We start from the raw sequence: 20840 nt of genomic DNA on the forward strand, positions 1-20840 counted from the left end.
TTTCGCATAAAGTTTAACGTCTTGCGTTCAGCAACGAAATGGGTCTGTAGCTTGAACAGAGCATGGCGTCCTTCCCCTCTTTTAATATTAAAGTTATCGTCGCGGCTAGGGCTTCCCTCTCCATTTCACAGTTGGTACCCAATTCGTTCCAGTAGTGACAAAGCCTAGGTACCAGGATATGTTTTAGTTTTTCTAGATAGATAGTGGTGAATCCATCTGGGCCTGGGCTCTTACCCTTTGGGGAATCTTTCAAGGCGGCAAAGATTTCCTCCTCCTCAATAGGTCTATCCAAAATAGATCTCTCCTCCTCGGATAACTCGACTAACCCCGCCCCCTTCAGGAATTCCTCGCCTCTACTCATACGAGTGGGGTCCTCTGCTCCATGTTGACCGATAGAATACAGAGCCCCATAGAACTTTTTAAACTCATCTGCCATGCCTCTACTGGTCACTATTGCCTCGCCTTTTATATTTTGAATTTTTTCAATAAAGTTCCGACCCCTTTTTTTTCTTATTAATCCGGCCAGGTGCTTGCTTGACCTATTCGCCCAGAGGTAGTTATCCTTTGTTATCTTATTAAAGGCTCTTTTGGCATCATGCTCCATCGAGTCCCTCAACTCCTCCCTTTTAGCAGCTAATTGGCGATAGCAATCCTGATTCTGCCCTTGGGACTTTTTATGTACCTGTTCCAGAGAGAAAATTTCCTCTATCAACCTTGTCCTTTCTTCCTTTCTCTTTTTTTTTTAACCCTGCTCCCAAGGAAATGAGGATCCCTCTAATATAGGCTTTATGTGTTTCCCATAAAATCGAGGGGGACACCTCTCCAGTATCGTTCGATTTAAAGAAGAAGTCTGCTTCCTCCTGAACCCTTTCTACTACTTTTGGATCCTTGAACATGTATTCATTCAGCTTCCACGAGAAGGGTTGTCGTTGCCATTCTGGGATCTTCACCTTCATCGTGACCGGAGAATGATCTGAAAGGGATAAGATTTCTATTCTGGTTTCCTCCACCCAATCCAACAGGCTATGGTCCACAAAAATATAATCCAATCTGGAGTAAGTCCCGTGCACAGGGGAGAAGAAGGTAAAATCTCTTTCTGTGGCGTGTTGCAGTCTCCATACATCCATCAGCTGACATCGAAACAACCTCCGCCCGATTGTGCTGATTGAGGCCTCCTTTATCCCCTGGGCACGGGACGTGCTATCCAGATCTGAATCTAGGCAAAAGTTGAGGTCCCCCGCCAGCACAACCTCACCCTCCCTGAACTCCATAAGCTTCGTCAGCAACTGTCCCAAAAACACAGTTGAATCTTTATTGGGGCAATACACATTCACCAAGGTAAACATCCTATTCCCCATTTTACCTTTCAATAAAATGTAGCGACCCTCAGGGTCCATCATTCTATCTACTAGTGAGAAATTCAAGGCTTTCAAAAACCCAATAGCAACTTCCTTCGATCTTTTAATGGGCGTGTCCCCGTAGAACCACATAGGCAACCCTGGAGAGAAAAGCCTAATTCTGGAATCCAGGGTCAGGTGGGTCTCCTGAAGGAATACTATGTCGGCACCCAGGTGCTGAAGTTCCTTCAATTTTTTATGTCTTTTTATAGGCGAGTTTAAACCTTTCACATTGTATGATATGAATTTGAGCCCTGGCATATCGATCGATCACACCCATCACCCCTACCACCTGCTCCCCTGGGGCCCAACCTGCAGGAACACCTCCCCATCCCGACACCCCTCCCCCCTTCACCCACCCCTCCCTCCCCCCCTCCCCCCCAACCACCCCTCCTTCCCCCCCCTCCTTCCCCCCCCAACCCAACCCCCCGCCTCCCCTCGGTTGAAAACCGACTCCGAGCTCACACATTGGGAAAATGACCAATCCCATATTGTGTGCCTCCTTCCTCGGGGTGGGACTCCACCGCCGGCGTCCAGTGCCCCCCCCCCGGGAAATAAGGGGGGGTGGGCCAGAGGGTCGGAGAACCTGCTCCCCGACCAAGCAAGACAGCCCCCTCGGCAGACCCCCACCATCCCGCAAAAGCATCATATCAACTAGTAGAACTCTCCCCCTCCTAATCCCCCATCTCTGCATTATAGTAACTTGAGTTCAGAGTCACATCCTATGTACTTCCAGAAGAGATTTTCAGCTGGGGAGAAAAAAGAAAAAGAAAAAAAAAAACCCTACCCCCAACCACCCACCCCAACCCCCGCCCCAGCTGATCACTCTCTGTACTCCGTATCTCCCTTTATGACATATCAGGGATGGGAATGCCCAGACTGTCACAGAAGTCCTGCGTCTCTTCCTGAAATCTCATTCTGTGCGATCTACCATCCTTCATGACTATCAGGGATGTTGGGAACCCCCAGCTGTACTTCAGGTTAGCCCTCCTGAGCTGGTCTAGAACAGGCCTCATCTGTCTTGGCATCCTCAACTCTGCACAAGAGATGTCCCATGTCGGCACGAACATTTAGAATTTCCGTTTTTATCTAGCTTAGCGAACATGTCAGTCATTTCAGTTTTACTTGGTACAAGCGCCATTATTCTTTGCTCTTCCACACTGCTACAGGCGGACGCACCTTCCAGCTCTTGATCTTCTCTGGTCCTATCGCCCTGTCCCCCCTTTTGTTTCTGCTGGTCTTTCTTCTTATCTTTCACTCCTGTTTGTTTCGCCTCCATTCCAGGGCTTTTTAAGCTAGCTTCTTTTAGATATTTTTGTATAGAACTGGTGTTCAGACTCTCCCTTGAGTTCCGGGGTTCTGTTGCTCTTGATGAGCGGCCTCTCATACTTCCACCCCCTATTCGCTCTTTACCCCTAGTGGTCGGTATGTGTGGTTTACTTGGAAGTTCTAAGCCCCCGCCCCCCGAATTTTCCTACCGCTCCACTGGTCTATGCTCTCCTTCTTAGTCCATGCCTTGGACCAAGAGCCTTTCTTGCTCGAGAAGGAGCCCCCGCAGGATATCGGGCCTATTTCCTTTTCCCAAAAACAGCTCCGCTGTTGCGCTCCAGGTGAATACCCCTTATTCCTAATTCCTGGAGTGTACTTGCTGATTTCACCACGCTGTCTACGTGCTACTGAAAACTCAGCAGAGAAAAAATACAGGGGCCAGCAGCACAGTCCCATATGACTCCCAAAAGCAAATGAAAGATGATTTCAGCAGAGCCCTGAAGGGCACAGGTGTAACAGTCCTGATCTTTTGTATATGTTTTATGGATTTTTTGTCGCTGTTCACGTAAATTTAAAAGGAGATTGAACTCCCGTCCACACTTTGTTATTTCTATTGTCTCTATTGTTATAGAGATTTAGTTTAGAAGCTACGCAGCGCTTGTTTAGCTCATATGTAATATCACATACCATAACATAAGAATGATGGGGAGGGACAGGGAAGACCTCGATTTAATCACATTTAACTTCATCAAGGGAGAGCACAAGGGAGAGCACAAAGATATGTATGCAACACAGTCCAGATCTCTAGTAGCCTCCTGGCAGCTCAAGCTCTACTTGAAAGTCAGACTCAAAATTGCACAGTTCTCACTTATAATTAATTGCTCAGTTCTTACTTATAATTGATTGCACAGTTCTCACTTAATATTGATTAAAGCAAGGCATAGCTTTATCATACCTTTATTTCCTCCTTCTCCATACACCGCCGGCGTGTTTGTCCCCTGCTGCGCTTGCCTTGTTTTCAGCGTCCGCTTAAGGGGTAGCCTGGAGGATAGCGGCACTTGATGTTTGAAGTGCAGGGGACGAGATCCGGTCCGCGAGCCCTCCGACCGAGGATCGGGAGTTCCCGCCGTCCTCTATTGGCTCCTACTTCCAAGCTCCAGGGGGGGCGGATAGCCTTGACATGGTCTTTTCCCTCCGGTTCTTCACAAAGTTTTGCTCCGGAGCCACACTTTCCCTTCTATGCTGTTTCCGCTCTGCCGTTCGGGGGGTTAAGGGGGTTCTGCTTGAGGCTAAAATTTCTACTACCTCTGCGGGGGGGTGGAGGTCATGCGAACAAGCGGCCGCTCACGAGGTCACGTCCGGGCATCCTGCGGGCTCTCACCCCGCTCGGCTTCTCCGGAACGATCTGGAAGCCCGTCTCCAACCCTCACCCCGGCACCGGCGTCGGGTCCCTCCCCCGTGCGGACGTCATACGTCACATCCCCGCCCCCCCACAGACATTCGGCTCTCGGGTTTTACCACTATCATTCATGGTAAGGGAAACCGACCGGTTCCCCACTGAACATGTGCGAAGCGCGTTGCACTTTCTGAATGGCCCAGTGGAGGAAGGAGGAGGGGGGCCAAACTTCAGAGGGGACAGCGCAGTCTCCCGGAAGTGGGGAAGGGTACCTGTCAGAAACAGTTAGGTACAGTGCTTTTCCTCTTTTATCACCCGGATTTGTAGAATGGTTTAGTGAACGATGGCTGCTTGTTAGAAGCGTCAGTGCCGAGCAGTGAGGATTTCTGGCAGCTGCCTGGGGAGAAGGTGGACAGGTTGTGCTTTGCAATCAGCAGAGCCCTTTGGGAGGTGTGCAGCTGGCAAGGTTGCTGAGGAAAAGATTTCCTTCATCTGACGATTGAGGCTGACCCCGGCTTCCAGCTGAGCCCTGCCAGGGACACACCATTAGATGACATCTGTCGAAACCTTATTGAGCTAAAGACGTGCCATCCGGTGACATCAGTGGAAATCCCACCCAGGACCAACATACGACTTCACAGTCCTACACCGCTTGACGGTACAAGCTCGTTTGACTCACCGCCAAGGGCCTGTGAGTCCACCTTATCGGGTAAGGGCACTGTGTATCTGTTCCTTTGAGCCATTGCCACCATTCTAAGGGAAAAATTCTACTTCTGAGCAGGGATACGTCCAACAGCCCCTGTCTACCACACCTAAATGAACTATTTACACCAAGATTAATATCTAGCAATCCCGAATTTAAGATGGTGGACTTTAAATATGTTTACATCTGTGTATTTACCACCTTGATGGACTTTTGAATATTATCTGGTCCCCCTTTTTTTTGGGTTGTATGTTATTTGATATACATCATTGTGATAGTTCCTAATTTTCTATTCCTCAACTTTTTTCTTTTCTTTTTATTATTACATCTTGTAGTTGAATCTCCAAGTATTGATCTGATTGGTTCTATCTATTGCTGAGATACTCAATACCAACCTCTCTTTTCTCTACTCACTTAGCATATGCATGTAGTTATATCACTGCACAAGTCATCTCATTTATGTTGAATCTGTTCATGGGAGAGCTTGGGTGGGGAAGGTAATATCCCCCATATTAACCCTTTTTCTGTACACACTTGAGGATTATACACTTTTATTTATGTCATAGTGTTATTACTATTTCTAAATGATATCACTACTAGCGCCACACTTTATTTATCCCTGTCAGAAACAGGTACCCGTTCCACCCTGAAAGGTGCCAAATAAGCCTAAAGAGGAAGGGGCGTGGTTTACAGATGATAGGGTGGGTCTTAAACAGGAAGGGGTGTGGCCTCGGCAGGATGGGGTGGGTCGTATTTAAATTAGGGGGGTGCATGCGTTTAGTCAGGCCTAGGGCAGCACAAAACCTAAATACACCACTGATAATATATGAAATAAAACAAGAATATTTTGGTAAATAGTTCATACAGAAATGCAGATCTTGACAAGGAAACAATCCAGGAAATTTTGTGACGGACGTGCACTAAGTTAAATAGTGAGAAGAAAGTAATTATTTCAATAAGAAACAGGAATTTTTATCTTTAAATCAGAAACTTAAATTAATAAAGGTTAAAATTAAGACTGAAAACTGAACACTCTTCCTAAATGTCATTGGTAAATGGTACAGCCACCAGATCTGATGAGTCCATTTCTGCATATACCCAGATCTTGAGAACTTTGAATTAACTGATGTGGTTCTTCTTTATACAAACATTCCATTTTTAAGTCATGGATGGTCTTTGCAAGATCCTGTCATTAACATCTTGAACTGTTGAATGCTCTGAACATTGTTTACAAAAATCACATTTAGTTTGGAACTATAAGCCTTACGTTTGCATCCCTGGGGTCTCACCATGGCTCATGCCTTGGTTATCTGTAAATAAAGAACACAAGGGATTGGCCGGCTCTTTGGATGAGTGTTTGGATTTGCTGCCTTAGAATATAAATTCATATACGACCTATAGATAAATCTAGTGTGTACACCTACTTGGGTACACAGATTTGGGGTATCAGTTGAGGACATATTTATATCCTAAGATGTATAGTGATTATTACAGAATTTACCTATTTTTAATCTTTTTGTTTCTTTGGTGTCTGTGAATTTTGATGATTGTGGTAACAAATTAATGAAGAACAGTTGTTTGTGAAATTAAACCTTTATGGTTTTTGGTGCCATTGATGTCAAAACTGATATCAATACCAATTTTTTTAAAGGAAAGACAAACTTTTAAAATGTTGTATATCAGCCCAATTTACACTGGACCTAAACCCTGAGTGCAGCTATATTTCCCCCTCCGTGCTCTTCAATGAGACCAAACCTTCAAGCCTTAAATTCTCACCACTAGCAGTTTTGGGGGTCCCTCCAATCACTTCTGGAGCCACCACACAGTGTAGGATCTGAACTGATTGGCTGCTCAGGTAATGGTAGCTGGTAAATGGGGTTACCGTCTTTACCTCCTGACACCTCCAGCAGTTGAGATACAATCCCGGCTTTTGAGGTTCCTTTCGTTATTTATGTGATGTTCACCAATTGACCCCCATGTCTGAAGATGAGCTCCTACACCACTGCTTAAATATTTTTCTTCTTTTTCTTCCAGGAACCCAACCCAACAATGGGTACGTGGTCACACAAGCAGGAAACCTCCATTGTAAGAATATAATACATGTTGCCGGACATACTAAACCAGCTTTAATAGGGAAAGGCGTAACAAATGTCCTGCACATGTGTGAGAGACAACAAGCAACCTCAGTGGCCTTCCCAGCCATGGGGACAGGTGAGAGATTCTCAGGTTCCCCTATATAGATCTTTATTTACCGTTAGAGGGATCACCTGCAGGCAGAAGGAGGTTCGTGTTCCCCTATATACTATAGATCTTTATAATACTAGAGGGATCACCAGCGAGAAGGAGGAGATAATAATCCATCTATATAGACCTTTATATCACAAGAGGGATCACCAGCAGGAGGAAGAAGGTCCCAATTCCCCTATATACTGTAAATCTTTGCATTACTAGAGGGATCACCAGCAGGAGGAAGGAGGTCCTGATTCCTCTATATAGATCTTTATATCCCTAGAGGGGTCACCAGCAGGAGGAAGGAGGTCCTGATTCCTCTATATAGATCTTTATATCACTAGAGGGGTCACCAGAAGGAAGAAGGAGGTCCTGATTCCTCAATATAGATCTTTATATCACTAGAGGGGTCACCAGCAGGAGGAAGGAGGTCCAGATTCCTCTATATAGATCTTTACATCCCTAGAGGTGTCACCAGAAGGAAGAAGGAGGTCCTGATTCCTCTATATAGATCTTTATATCACTAGAGGTGTCACCAGAAGGAGGAAGGAGGTCCTAATTCCACTATAAGGCTCTGTTCACAGCTATGCATTTTTCATTGCTTTTTGCAGAAACACGCTACAGTCTGTTATAACATGGTTTCCTATGGGACACGTTTAAATCTAAGCTTTTTTCAGGTTCTGCGATTTTTGGAAAGGGTCAGGGACATTTTTAAAAGAAGAACGGTGCAAAGGACTTCAATGGAGAAGCTGCAGAAAAGCATGTAGTGCGTTTTTTCCATGATTTCCTTTTTGCATTTTTTTAGTCCATCCAACAACAGATTGGCCACAAAATTTTAAAAAAGAATAAAAATTGCAAAACGCTAAACGCATATTAAAGCGTGAAAAAAGCACCAAAAACTTGTGTGCAAAAAAAATGCAAAATGCACCGCAAAAAGCACGTTAGAAATAGATCAAAAGCAAACTGCATAGGTGTGACTCGAGCCTTAAGATCTTTAGTTATGACTTGAGGAACCACTAGCGGGAGGAAGGAGGTCCTGATTCCCTTATATACAGTGCCTTGAAAAAGTATTCATACCCCTTCAAATTTTCCACATTTTGTCATGTTACAACCAAAAACGTAAATGTTACATAGTTGGTGCGGTTGAAAATCCACCCGGTCCAACCTGTGTGTGTGTACGTATATGTTAATATCACATTGTATATCCCTGTATGTTGTGGTCGTTAAGGTACCCATCTAATAGTTTTTTGAAACTATCGATCCTCCCCGCTGATACCACCGCCTGTGGAAGGGAATTCCACATCCTTACCGTAAAGAACCCTCTACGCAGTTTAAGGTTAAACTGCTTCTCCTCTAATTTTAGTGATTGGCGCGTGTCTTTTTAAATTCCCTTTCACTGAAAAGTTTTTTCCTATTGTGGGGTCACAGCAAATATGGTATTTGTACATTGATATCATATCCCCTCTCAAGTGTCACCTCTCCAGAGAGAATACGTTCAGTGCTTTTAGTCTTTCCCCATAGCTGAGATCCTTCAGTCCCTTAATTAGCTTTGTTGCCCTTCTCTGGACTCTCTCCAGTTCCAGCACATCCTTACTGGTGACTGGAGCTCAGAACTGAAAGGCAAACTCCAGGTGCGGCCAGACCAGACTCTTGTAGAGCGGGAGAATTATCGTTTTATCTCTGGAGTGAATCCCCTTTTTAATCAATGCCATTATTCTGTTGGCGATGTATTTTATTGTGATCTTATGTGATAGACCAACACAAAGTGGCTCATAATTGTGAAGTGGAAGGAAAATGATAAATGATACAAATAAATCTGTGAAACGTGTGTGGGGAAATTGTATAGCGCCCCCCCCCCCCGGAGTCAATACTTTGTAGAAGCTCCTTTCTCTACAAGTCTTTTTGGGGATGTCTCTACCAGCTTTGCACATCTAGAGAGGACATTTTTGCCCATTCTTCTTTGTAAAATATCTCAAGCTCTGTCAGATTGGATGGAGAGCGTCTGTGAACAGCAATTTTCAAGTCTTGCCACAGATTCTCAATGTGATTTAGGTCTGGACTGTGACTGGGCCATTCTAACACATGAATATGCTTTGATGTAAACCATTCCATTGTAGCTCTGGCTGTATGTTTTGGGTCGTTGTCCTGCTGTAAGGTGAACCTCCGCCCCAGTCTCAAGTCTTTTGCAGACTCTAATGCCGCGTACACACGGTCGGACTTTTCGTCTACAAAAGTCCGACAGCCTGTCCGACAGACTTCCGGCGGACTTTCGGCGGACTTGCAGCAGACTTTCTAACGAACGGACTTGCCTACACACGACCACACAAAAGTCCGACGGATTCGTACGTGATGACGTACACCGGACTAAAATAAGGAAGTTCATAGCCAGTAGCCAATAGCTGCCCTAGCATGGGTTTTTGTCCGTCGGACTAGCACACAGACGAGCGGATTTCGGGGTCCGTCGTAGTTACGACGTAAAGATTTGAAGCATGTTTCAAATCTAAAGTCCGTCGGATTTGAGGCTGAAAAAGTCTGCTGAAAGTCCGGAGAAGCCCACACACGATCGGATTACCAGCCAGCTTTAGTCCGTCGGCGTCCGTTGGACTTTTGTAGACGAAAAGTCCGACCGTGTGTACGCGGCATAACAGGTTTTCTTCTAAGATTGTCCTGTATTTGTCTCCATCCATCTTCCCATCAACTCTGACCAGCTTCCCTGTCCCTGCTGAAGAAAAGCATCCCCACCACATGATGCTGCCACCGCCATGTTTCACGGTGGGGATGGTGTGTTCAGGGTGATGTGCAGTGTTAGTTTTCCCCACACATAGCGTTTTGCTTTTAGGCCACAAAGTTGAATTTTGGTCTCATGTGACCAGATCACCTTCTTCCACATGTTTGCTGTGTCCTCCACATGGCTTCTCACAAACTACAAACAGGACTTCTTATGACTTTCTTTCACCAATGTCTTTCTTCTTGTCACTCTTCCATAAAGGGCAGATTTGTGGAGAACACGACTAATAGTTGTCCTGTGGACAGATTCTCCCACCTGAGCTGTGGATCTCTGCAGCTCCTCCAGAGTTACCATGGACCTCTTGGCTCTTCTCTGATGAATGCTCTCCTTGCTCGGCCGGTCAGTTTAGGTGGATGGCCATGTCTTGGTAGGTTTGCAGTTGTGCCATACTCTTTCCATTTTCCGATGATGGATTGAACAGAGCTCTGTGAGATGTTCAAAGCTTGGGAGATTTTTTTATAACCTAACCCTGCTTTATACTTCTCCACAACTTTATGCCTGACCTGTCTGGTGTGTTCCTTGGCCTTCATGATGCTGTTTGTTCACTAAGGTTCTCTAACAAACCTCTGAGGGCTTCACATAACAGCTGTATTATACTGAGAGTAAATGACACACAGGTGGACTCTATTTACTAATTAGGTGACTTCTGAAGGCAATTGGTTCCTCTAGGTTTTAGTTAGGTGTATCAGAGTAAAGGGGGCTGAATACAAATGCCCCCCCACACTTTTCACATATTTATTTGTATAAAAATTCTGAAAATCATTGATCATTTCCCTTCCCCTTCACAATTATGTGCCACTTTGTGTTGGTCTATCACATAAAATCCCAATAAAATACATTTATGTTTTTGGTTGTAACATGACAAAATCTGGAAAATTTCAAAGGGTATGAATACTTTTTCAAGGCACTGTAGAACTTTGGTTAGACCTCATTTAGAATACTGTGTACAATTCTGGAGACCTCACTTAAAAAAAAAAAAAAAAAACAAGTCCAGAGATGGACAACATAAATGGTGAAAATTGAAGGAATTATTATTATTATTCAGGATTTATATAGCGCCAACAGTTTACGCAGCGCTTTACAATATAAAAGGGAGACAATACAGTTATAATACAATACAATACAGTAGGATTAAGAGGGCCCTGCTCAGAAGAGCTTACAATCTAATAGGGTGAGGCAGGTGGTACAAAAGGTTGTAACTGTGGGGAATGAGCTGGTGGAAGTGGTAGGAGATTAGTTGGAGACGTGATAGGCTTTCCTGAAGAGATGAGTTTTCAGGGATTGCCTGAAGGTAGCAAGAGTAGGGGATAGCCGGATAGATGGAGGTAGCGAGTTCCAGAGGATGGGAGAGGCTCTGGAGAAATCCTGGAGACGAGCATGGGAGGAGGAGATGAGAGAGCTTGAAAGCAGGAGGTCTTGAGAAGAGCGGAGAGGACGATTTGGGTGATATTTGGAGACAAGATTAGTGATGTAGCTTGGGGCAGAGTTGTGAATGGCTTTGTATGTTGTGGTTAGAATTTTGAATTTAATTCGCTGGGTGATTGGGAGCCAGTGTAGGGATTGAAGTAGAGGGTTGGCAGACACTGAGCGGTTGGTAAGGTGGATAAGTCTGGCAGCAGCATTCATGATAGACTGAAGAGGGGAGGAGCCTATGGAGCGGTAGGCCAATGAGAAGGGAGTTGCAATAGTCAAGGCGAGAGATAACAAGGGAGTGAATGAGGAGCTTGGTGGTTTCATTTGTTAAAAAAGGGCGAATTTTAGAGATGTTACGGAGGTGAATTCTACAAACTTTTGACAGCGATTGGATTTGAGGCTGAAATGACAAGTCGGAGTCTAGGATTACACCTAGTACCCTGGCGTGAGGGGAGGGACTGATGGTTGCATTGTTGATTTTGATGGAAAATTCATGGAGGGGGGCACGGGCGGGGGCGGGGGGGATATTAATAGCTCAGTTTTAGAGAGATTTAGTTTAAGGAAGTGGTGCGACATCCATGCTGATATGTCAGTTAGTAAGTTAGTAATGCGGGAGGAGACTGAAGGAGTGAGGTGAGGAGTAGACAGATAGATTTGGGTGTCATCAGCGTATAAGTGGTATTGGAAGCCATGGGCAGTTATTAGGTGACCTAGGGAGGAGGTGTAGATAGAGAAGAGAAGGGGTCCAAGAACCGAGCCTTGGGGGACCCCCACAGAAAGAGGCAATGGAGAGGAGGAGACAGAGTTGTAGGTGACACTGAAGGAGCGCTGTGATAAATAGCCAGAGAACCAGGATAGAGCAGAATCTCGGAGGCCAAGGGAATGTAGTTTATTGAGAAGGAGCGGGTGGTCAACAGTATCAAAGGCCGCAGAGAGGTCAAGTAGTAGGAGTATGGAGTACTGGCTGTTGGTTTTAGCAGTTAGTAAATCGTTAGTGAGTTTTAGTAAGGTAGTTTCCGTGGAGTGCTGCGAGCGAAAGCCAGACTGTAAGGGGTCAAGAAGGTTATTTTCATTGAGGTAGGAGCTAAGACGGTTGTAGACTAAGCGTTCTAGAAGTTTAGAGGTGAATGGGAGTAATGAGATGGGTCTTAAGTTGTTCAGGTCGGTAGGGTCCAGTGAGGGCTTTTTAAGAATGGGAGTGATCTGTGCATGTTTTAGAGGGGAGGGGAAAATGCCACTAGAAAGGGAGAGATTGAAGATGTGGGTGAGGGAGCATAGGATAGAAGAAGAGGGTGACCGTAGTAGTTGTGAGGGAACAGGATCCAAGGGACAATTGGTTAGGTGGGCATCCGAGAAAATTTTTGTAACCTCTTCCGTAGTAGCCAATTCAAAAGAGGAGAGTGTTGAATGTGCTGCTGGGCAAGGTATGATGGGTGGGGAAGACGTACACACAGTGGAGATGTCCTCACGAATTGCATCGATCTTGTCTTTGAAGTGATTGGCAATCTCTTGGGCAGTAAGTGAGTTAGTGGGTAGAGGGGGTGGTGGACGAAGCAGAGAGTTAAAGGTTGAGAAGAGCCGACGGGGACTGGATGACAAGGAATTAATAAGAGAGACAAAATAGGCTTGTTTGGCAGCATGGAGGCATGAATTGTATTTTAGAAGGGCAGATTTATATAGGGTGAAGTCTTGCAGGCATTTGGTTTTACACCACAGTCGTTCAAGAGCACGGCAATGTCTCTTGAGATTTCTAGTGTTGTCAGTTTGCCAGGGTTGTAACGGTCGGGGCCTAATTCTGCGTGTGGTTAGAGGAGCAAGTGCATCTAGTGATGATGAGAGTGAACTGTTGTAGACAGAAGTGGCCAGGTCAGGACAGGACAGGGGAGAGATTATGTCATATAGGTGGTCAGTAGCAGAATAGAGAAGAGAAGGGTTAAAGTGGCGAAGGTTTCTACAAGTAATTGTTTGCTGCTTGGAGGGATGGGAATAAAACATATCGGGGGAGACTGCAGTAACTTAATATGTAAAGTCTGGAGGACATAGGGGGGAGGGAGAACAAGACTGAACCCTATCAATACATGAATGTTCAAATGGTCAGTATTTTCAATATGAAGCTGAGGTAAAGAACATTGCCTCACATTAACAGAAGGAACGTTAAAAAAAACAACAACTCATCAGCAAAGAATAAAAATATACTGTATTAACTGATTGGATAAACCACTTTGAACAGTTTGTAAAACAGTAGTTCAGGAGGGTGAGGATGTTTTCCATAATGCGCCCTCTTGGTCACTCTCTGCTCTTCTCGTCCTCTCTTTGTCCAGGTGCCGGCGGTGTGTCTTCTGCGGCAGTGGCTGATGCAATTCTAGATGCCGTGGTGGATTTTGCAAAATCTAAGTTAGCGGTGACTGTCCAACATGTGACGTTGGTAATATTCCAGCAACCAATGTTAAAAGATTTCCATGACAGTATGAAGAAGAAGGAGCCACCACCTGCAACCAAACAACAGTCCTGGTTTTCTAGGATTTCTGATATTACTGGGATTACTAAAATAACATGTAAGTGTCAGATTTTTTTTACATTGCTTTGCTGATTATTCAGGGATGCTCTTTGGATAAGGCTACAGGTTGTGCCCCGGTGTGAGCTGCTCATGTCATCTCTGTAAATGAAGATCTGAGAGGACATAAGTTCTGGAATCAGCGATGTGGGCAAACTTCTACCTAACTAGGAGACATAAAGTTTCACTGACTTCCTTTACCATTGGCAATGTTCTATCAGACAGGAAGTCTTCCTTTATGTATTACTGTCCTTCTACATAGTATATAAGGTAAATTCTGTAAGCTCGTTATGTCTTATCCTAATATTCTTTACCTTCTCATATAGCAGCCTTATTTGGTTTAAGCAGTTCTGCCAAAAATAAGGACAGTAAAACAGAAGAAGAAGAAGAAGAAGAAACCAAAGTTTTTGAGCTGAGAGAAAACATTGAGCCGGCCATCATCCACCTGTGTGCAGAGAGCCATGAATCTGTGAAAGCGGCCTCAGATTGGCTCCAAGGTCTTGCAACAAAGGATCAGCATGAAAATACTATCACAGATACCTGGATACGGGAATTAGATAATAAGGACCGTGGTGTTCTGGCTCAGCTTCAGAGGGACAATGGGGTATATATTAATTTTGACTCACCGCAATCCACCATAAAGGTGAAGGGCCGCACCAAGGATGTTCTGGAGGTCAGTAATAAAATTCAAGCCATGATAAAAGATGTGCGAGATAAGAAGACGCGAGAACAAGAGGCGGAGCTGTGCAGTAACGTGGTGGAGTGGGGATATTACCAAGGCACCAACTTTACTCCCTTCAACAAAATGACAAACTTGGAGCTGGAAAAGGCTTTTACGGACAACAGTGCTGTGGATATTCATATCGCCGGTGTAAAATACAAGGCAATTGCAGAGCGAAAATCAGCATTAGATCCCAAAGGAAACAAAATCACACTCCAAAGGAATCCAAAAGATGGTAATTTCCATTCTTTCTTGTTCACATTTTTATCAATAATCAATATTGTTAATTATTGTTTTAATAAATTTTTTATTGTTGTTAGACAATGCAGTTATATAACATCAACAATTCTTATTAATATTGTTGACTCTACTAGGGGCTAACTTCCAAAGGTAAAAATGTCAACACATCGAGACATCATATGGTAGCAATCTACATAGAGTTGTATAGTTATAATATAATAAAGCATTAACAAAACGATCATATCCAACAAATTTTTTTTTGGGGAGGGGGTCTAGATTGAGATAAAAGAAAGAAAAAAAGGGAGGGGGGGGGGATAAAGGGCGTACAATGGGGGAGCCGGCCAAACCATCATTCCTAGTTTATTATTATAGAGGTAGAGGGCTTTTGTATCTGTACTTTTACATGTATAGAACTATATAAACTTTTAGCTAACTAATAATTCATGTTATCTAGCCCAAGACATCATGCCAGTGTAGCTATTCATGAAGGGGTACCTAAGTCTAATAACTCACAAAGGATAAGAGTATTGGAGATTCAAGAAACTGCACCCATGGGGTCCATATCTCCCTAAACTTAGAATCATTTTCATTAGCTGAGGCTACCATCTCTTCCATGGTGTGGTTCACTTCTGCAACCCATCCCCGTACTGTTGGTATTTCTGTCGATTTCCAATATCAGGGTATCAAAGCTCTACCTGCCATCAGCAAAAATCAAAATATTTCCTTTTTGATAGATGTAATTGATCCCGGAATCAAAGATAAGAGGGCAACCTCTGGGGTCTCTGGTCAGTTCTTACCAGAGATCAAGTGGCTTAGACGGAATATGGCGGACCAGTAAGATTTAATTGCCGGGCAAGACCACCATATGTGTAAATGTGTACCATCAGGCTCGCCACATCTCCAACATTGTCTGCTATAGCTGGATTGATTTTATTTAATCGTGCCAGGCAGCGATACCATCTGGTTATGGTTTTATAGTTTCTTTCTTGTGAGTGGGAAGCAAAGGTTGACTTAAATATAAGAAAAAAGACTTTATCCCATTCCTCATCAGCCAATTTAATGCCTAATTCTCGCTACCAGTCTCGGATATAAAAGGGACGGTGAGGAAATGCATGGAAAGGGTATGTATACATTTTTGGTTTAGAGAGACACAGCTCCTCAAACTTGGTAAGATCCCTATAGAGCCGCTCCTGCCCAATCCATCATACAAGTGGCATAGTTGGAAATAGTGAAGCCAGTCTCCTCGTCCAATGCTAGATGGAGAGCTAAGCTCTCTCAGAGGTTTCAAGCCCTTCGAGGTGATTGCATATAGGATAGGAGCTGGTTGTGGTGGTTGCCAGCATAAAAAACCCTTGTCGGACCGCCCTGGGGGAAACCCTGGATTCCCCAAAATTGGGGTAAGAGGCCCTTGGCTCTTCTCTGATGAATGCTCTCCTTGCCCGGCTGGTCAGTTTAGGTGGACGGCCATGTCTTGGTAGGTTTGCAGTTGTGCCATACTCTTTCCATTTTGCGATGATGGATTGAACAGAGCTCTGTGAGATGTTCAAAGCTTGGGAGATTTTATTATAACCTAACCCTGCTTTATACTTCTCCACAACTTTATCGCTGACCTGTCTGGTGTCTTCCTTGGCCTTTATGATGCTGTTTGTTCACTAAGGTTCTCTAACAAACCTCTAAGGGCTTCACAGAACAGCTGTATTCATACTGAGATTAAATGACACACAGGTGGACTTTATTTACTAATTAGTCGACTTCTGAAGGCAATTGGTCCCACTAAATTTTAGTTAGGGGTATCAGATTAAAGAGGGCTGAATACAAATGTACCCCACACTTTTCCTGATATATACATTTTAAAAACCATTTATAATTTTCCTTCCACTTCACAATTATGTGCCACTTTGTGTCGGTCTATTGCCCCGTACACATGATCGGACATTCCGACAACAAAACCGTGGATTTTTTTCCGACGGATGTTGGCTCAAACTTGTCTTGCATACACACGGTCACACAAATGTTGTTGGAAATTCCTGAACGTCAAGAACGTGGTGACGTACAAGACGTACAAGACGAGAAAAATGAAGTTCAATAGCCAGTGCGGCTCTTCTGCTTGATTCTGAGCATGCGTGGAATTTTGTGCGTCGGAATTGTGTACACACGATCGGAATTTCTGACAACAACTTTTGTTGTCGGAAAATTTGTGAACCAGCTCCCAAACATTTGTTCTCGGAAATTCCGACAGCAAATGTCCGATGGAGCCTACACACGGTTGGATTTTCCGACAACAAGCTCATATCGAACATTTGTTGTCGGAAATTCCGACCGTGTGTTCGCGGCATTACACATAAAATCCCAATAAAATACATTTATGTTTTTGGTTGTAACATGAAAAAATGTGGACAATTTCAAGGGGTATGAATACTTTGTCAAGGCACTGTATACACATATGCATTTGTGTTTGTGCTTTCGGGTGCACACCCGAATGCAATAGGCTTCACACACCTGTGATGTACACTGATGGGTGATAATTGTGTTCTACAATGAAACCAAAATGTAACTCTTCATATTACAGTCGAGTCCCTCGTAACCCCCCCGTATTGGGATTCCATGGACAACACTCCGCTGAAGGTGGTACCGCTGACCAGCAGCAACTCTGACTACTCAGAAGTCGAAGGACTCTTCACACAGACGTGTCAAATGAGAATAATTAAGGTCAGTGGCTGCTGGTGAATTTTTTTTTTTGGAGGGGGACCCAGTCGGGTCACGGGTGGCCCCCAATATTGCCCACCCCCCAGGTCAGTCAGTAGGTCGTGCCGCCCCCCCACTTATCCCATCTCGTGGGCAATGCTCCAGGCGGTGGCTTCTCTCCAAGCTTCAAGCGGCTGCTTCCTCGCTTCCCCTGCGTTTCCTCCCTCCTCCTACTAATGTCCAATCTAATTGGATCTCCTGATGGGGCTTATTACCTGGCACACTATAGAACAGTACAGGGGTGTCACCATAGAACAATACAGGGGTGTCACCATAGAACAATACAGGGGTGTCACCATAGAACAGTACATGGGTGTCACCATAGAACAATACATGGGTATCACCATAGAACAGTACAGGGGTGTCACCATAGAACAATACAGGGGTGTCACCATAGAACAATACAGGGGTGTCACCATAGAACAATACAGGGGTGTCACCATAGAACAGTACATGGGTGTCACCATAGAACAATACATGGGTATCACCATAGAACAGTACAGGGGTGTCACCATAGAACAGTACAGGGGTGTCACCATAGAACAGTACATGGGTGTCACCATAAAACAATGCAGGGGTGTCACCATAGAACAATACAGGGGTGTCACCATAGAACAATACAGGGGTGTCACCATAGAACAGTACAGGGGTGTCACCATAGAACAATACATGGGAATCACCATAGAACAGTACAGGGGTGTCACCATAGAACAATACATGGGAATCACCATAGAACAGTACAGGGGTGTCACCATAGAACAGTACAGGGGTGTCACCATAGAACAGTACAGGGGTGTCACCATAGAACAGTACATGGGTGTCACCATAAAACAATGCAGGGGTGTCACCATAGAACAATACAGGGGTGTCACCATAGAACAATACAGGGGTGTCACCATAGAACAGTACAGGGGTGTCACCATAGAACAGTATAGGGGTGTCACCATAGAACAGTACAGGGGTGTCACCATAGAACAGTATAGGGGTGTCACCATAGAACAATACAGGGGCGTCACTATAGAACAGTACAGGTATGTCACCTGTCACCATAGAACAATACAGGGGTGTCACCATAGAACAATACAGGGGTGTCACCATAGAACAATACAGGGGCGTCACAATAGAACAGTACAGGGGTGTCACCATAGAACAATACAGGGGCGTCACAATAGAACAGTACAGGGGTGTCACTATAGAACAATACAGGGGTGTCACCATAGAACAGTATAGGGGTGTCACCATAGAACAGTACAGGGGTGTCACCATAGAACAGTATAGGGGTGTCACCATAGAACAATACAGGGGCGTCACTATAGAACAGTACAGGTATGTCACCTGTCACCATAGAACAATACAGGGGTGTCACCATAGAACAATACAGGGGTGTCACTATAGAACAATACAGGGGTGTCACCATAGAACAGTACAGGGGTGTCACCATAGAACAGTATAGGGGTGTCACTTGTCATCATAGAACAATACAGGGGTGTCATCATAGAACAATACAGGGGTGTCACTATAGAACAGTACAGGGGTGTCACCATAGAACAGTACAGGGGTGTCACCATAGAACAGTACAGGGGTGTCACCATAGAACAATACAGGGGTGTCACCATAGAACAATACAGGGGTGTCACCATAGAACAATACAGGGGTGTCACCATAGAACAGTACAGGGTTGTCACCATAGAACAATACAGGGGTGTCACTATAGAACAGTACAGGGGTGTCATCATAGAACAATACATGGGTGTCACCATAGAAAAATACAGGGGTGTCACCATAGAACAATACAGGGGTGTCACCATAGAACAGTACAGGTATGTCACTTGTCACCATAGAACAGTACAGGGGTGTCACCATAGAACAGTACAGGTATGTCACTTGTCACCATAGAACAGTACAGGGGTGTCACCATAGAACAGTACAGGGGTGTCATCATAGAACAATACAGGGGTGTCACTATAGAACAGTACAGGGGTGTCACCATAGAACAGTACAGGGGTGTCATCATAGAACAATACAGGGGTGTCACCATAGAACAATACAGGGGTGTCACCATAGAACAGTACAGGGGTGTCACCATAGAACAGTACAGGGGTGTCACCATAGAACAGTACAGGGGTGTCACCATAGAACAGTACAGGGGTGTCACCATAGAACAGTACAGGGGTGCCACTTGTCACCATAGAACAGTACAGGGGTGTCACTTGTCATCATAGAACAATACAGGGGTGTCATCATAGAACAATACAGGGGTGTCACTATAGAACAGTACAGGGGTGTCACCATAGAACAGTACAGGGGTGTCACCATAGAACAATACAGGGGTGTCACCATAGAACAATACAGGGGTGTCACCATAGAACAGTACAGGTATGTCACTTGTCACCATAGAACAGTACAGGGGTGTCACCTGTCATCATAGAACAGTACAGGTATGTCACTTGTCACCATTGAACAATACAGGGGTGTCACTATAGAACAGTACAGGGGTGTCACCATAGAACAGTACAGGGGTGTCACCATAGAACAATACAGGGGTGTCACCATAGAACAATACAGGGGTGTCACCTGTCATCATAGAACAGTACAGGGGTGTCACCATTGAACAATACAGGGGTGTCACTATAGAACAATACAGGGGTGTCACTATAGAACAGTACAGGGGTGTCACCATAGAACAATACAGGGGTGTCACCATAGAACAATACAGGGGTGTCACTTGTCACCATAGAATAATACAGGGGTGTCACCATAGAACAATACAGGGGTGTCACCATAGAACAATACAGGGGTGTCACCATAGAACAGTACAGGGGTGTCACCATAGAACAATACAGGGGTGTCACCATAGAAAAATACAGGGGTGTCACCATAGAACAGTACAGGGGTGTCACCATAGAACAGTACAGGTATGTCACTTGTCACCATAGAACAGTACAGGGGTGTCACCATAGAACAATACAGGGGTGTCACCATAGAAAAATACAGGGGTGTCACCATAGAAAAATACAGGGGTGTCACCATAGAACAGTACAGGGGTGTCACCATAGAACAGTACAGGTATGTCACTTGTCACCATAGAACAGTATAGGGGTGTAACTTGTCATCATAGAACAATACAGGGGTGTCATCATAGAACAATACAGGGGTGTCACTATAGAACAGTACAGGGGTGTCACCATAGAACAGTACAGGGGTGTCACCATAGAACAGTACAGGGGTGTCACTTGTCACCATAGAACAGTACAGGGGTGTCACTTGTCATCATAGAACAATACAGGGGTGTCACCATAGAACAATACAGGGGTGTCACTATAGAACAGTACAGGGGTGTCACCATAGAACAGTACAGGGGTGTCACCATAGAACAGTACAGGGG

At 44.7% G+C, this 20840-nt stretch overlaps 1 protein-coding gene across 1 annotated transcript in view; it reads left to right on the plus strand.

The window, feature by feature from the left end:
• LOC141147292 (protein mono-ADP-ribosyltransferase PARP14-like) overlaps positions 1-20840 on the plus strand; it is a 132438-nt gene that overhangs the window by 42421 nt on the left and 69177 nt on the right. The window contains exons 12-15 of the mRNA XM_073634501.1: positions 6800-6976; positions 13517-13750; positions 14076-14705; positions 17280-17419. Of these exons, the coding sequence (XP_073490602.1) occupies positions 6800-6976; positions 13517-13750; positions 14076-14705; positions 17280-17419 (1181 nt within the window). The remainder of the gene's footprint in view (positions 1-6799; positions 6977-13516; positions 13751-14075; positions 14706-17279; positions 17420-20840) is intronic.

This window comes from Aquarana catesbeiana, linkage group LG06, assembly GCF_042186555.1.
Source record: "Aquarana catesbeiana isolate 2022-GZ linkage group LG06, ASM4218655v1, whole genome shotgun sequence".
Lineage (NCBI taxonomy): Eukaryota > Metazoa > Chordata > Amphibia > Anura > Ranidae > Aquarana > Aquarana catesbeiana.